Source organism: Argentina silus (genome assembly GCF_951799395.1).
Source record: "Argentina silus genome assembly, chromosome: Y".
Taxonomy (NCBI): domain Eukaryota; kingdom Metazoa; phylum Chordata; class Actinopteri; order Argentiniformes; family Argentinidae; genus Argentina; species Argentina silus.
Window position 1 is genome coordinate 51,122,914 of NC_139654.1, and position 2,251 is coordinate 51,125,164.

General features: G+C 52.0%; 1 protein-coding gene across 1 annotated transcript; it reads right to left on the minus strand.

Moving 5' to 3' along the window:
- Window positions 1-225: 225 nt before the first annotated feature.
- LOC310824196 (myeloid-associated differentiation marker-like protein 2) lies at window positions 226-1,522 on the minus strand (the record flags this gene model as incomplete). Its single annotated transcript, XM_083697006.1, has 2 exons — window positions 226-862; window positions 1,242-1,522. The coding sequence occupies 2 exons, from the start codon at window positions 1,520-1,522 to the stop codon at window positions 226-228; spliced, it is 918 nt and encodes a 305-aa protein (XP_083553132.1).
- Window positions 1,523-2,251: the final 729 nt, after the last annotated feature.

A 2,251-nucleotide genomic window follows, 5' to 3' on the forward strand; every position in this document is an offset into this window, starting at 1 on the left:
CAATCTAAACATAGCAACACAATTCACACTTGAATAAAAATGTACAATACACTACAGACAGCCATTTTAATACACCACAGATGGGCCATTTTAATACACCACAGACGGCCATTTTAATACACCACAGACAGGCCATTTTAATACACCACAGACGGCTATTTTAAGTAGTCTTGGGCCATGTGTTTGACAGTCCTGTTCTGTTATATTCTGTTCTATTCTAGAATGCTATACCCGTGGTTGTTGCTGAGAGATGAAGCGTATCCTCTGTGAGTACGCCAGGTCTGCCACGTACAGCACTAGGTTGACGTAGCTAAACACAGCTACCACAACTTTACTGTCCCATGGACACCTGCCCCGTGGGCATGACGATGGTCGCTCTGGCGACCCATATTTACTGTCGAAACAGAACACGGGCCAGATCACGGATGCGCTGAGATAGAGCAGAACCGACAGGAAGGTGTAGACCACCACGAAACGGTCAAATGGCAAGCGCAGTGCGTTGGTCCGACCGGACACAGTCAGGATCACTACGATCGTGGTCAGTGCAAAGCAGAGGGCGTAGACGGCCACGCAGTAGATGGTCGCGGCGTATTGGGCATATTCGCTCCCATTTGCCAACGCACCGAATATGATGCACGCCACGAAGCCCTGAACCACCTTTAGAAGACCAGACACGGTGGCCATGTAGCCCACGACCCGCCCGGGTTTGGCCCGGGACAGGATCACCTCAGCCCCATAGGCCAAAGAAGCAACGATGGAGCAGACGGTCACAGCGATGCGGAAGTCTCGCACCTCACACCCTGCGTAGGGACACTCGGCACGGACAAAGTACACAGGGTAGACCACGGATGCCGTGACATACCTAGGAGAAGAGAAAGAGTGGTTTGGGATTTGATTGGTTACACTGGGTTCCCAGAGCAGGACAAGTAAACAGCACTTGATGAATCTTGTGATTCCTGACATTGTAAAATGTCAAATCAAATCCCAGTTACATGTGCCTACCCTCTCCCTCGTCTCTTTTATGATATGGGCCTGATAACAAACCAGGGGAGGCTGGTGGCAGTAGAAATCGGAGGACGAGCTCATTGTAATGCATGAAATGGAATGAGGAATGGTATCGAACACGTGTTTGATACTGTTCCTCATTCCATTCCATGCATTGCAATGAGCTTGTCCCCCAATTTCTACCTCCACCTGCCTCCCCTACTGTCAACTACTCCATCTCTGTCCCGTCCACTTACATGAGCGTTGCCAGGGCAGCAAAAGCCACGGTCAGGTTATCCCAGGAGACGGGCAGGCAGCTGTGGAGATACGTGGCATCCAGGAAGAAGACCACTGTTGTCACCGCGAAGCAGGTGCACCACACTGCCATGCAGAACACGCCATACGAGCCGCTGTAGCCCGCGCTGTGGACTACCATGGCGACCACCGCGCAGCCAAGGGCGAGCTGAGAGAGCCGGGCGGCGCCCAGAGGGGAAAGAACTGCCCCCTTGTTGAGGTAGTGACTGCCATGGGTGTTCATGGTCTGGGTTAGGGGTTGGGGGTTGGGGGTTGGGGGTTAGGTGTTAAGATGTAGCAGGGAGTGGCAATGGGATGGGGGTAGGGGTTCAGAGTTTGGTGTTTGGGGATGGGGGGAAGATGTTTAGGGTTAGGGGTTTGGGGGTTAGGGTGTAAGGAGTAGGGGTTAGGAGCTGGGGGTTAGGGTGTAAGGAGTAGGGGTTAGGAGCTGGGGGTTAGGGTGTAAGGAGTAGGGGTTAGGAGCTGGGGTTAGGGTGTAAGGAGTAGGGGTTAGGGTGTAAAGAGTAGGGGATCGGGTATAAGGAGTGGGGGTTAGGGTGTAAGGAGTAGGGGTTAGGAGCTTGGGGTTAGGGTGTAAGGAGTAGTGGTTAGGAGCTGGGGGTTAGGGTATAAGGAGTGGGGGTTAGGAGCTGGGGGTTAGGGTGTAAGGAGTAGGGGATCGGGTATAAGGAGTGGGGGTTAGGAGCTGGGGGTTAGGGTATAAGGAGTGGGGGTTAGGAGCTGGGGGTTAGGGTATAAGGAGTAGGGGTTAGGGGTTGTATTCTGGAAAGGTCTCTGATTGTCGCTCAGTCCCTGCTTGTATAACACAGAGATATATATGGTAATTAATGAATCGATTGCATTTATGTAGCACCTTTGCAGACACTCAAAGTGCTCCTGTTGTCTCTAGTGTCTATCTTGTCTTTTCAAACTGGTACTACTTCCAGGTTCTTCAACAAAGTCACTCTCCACA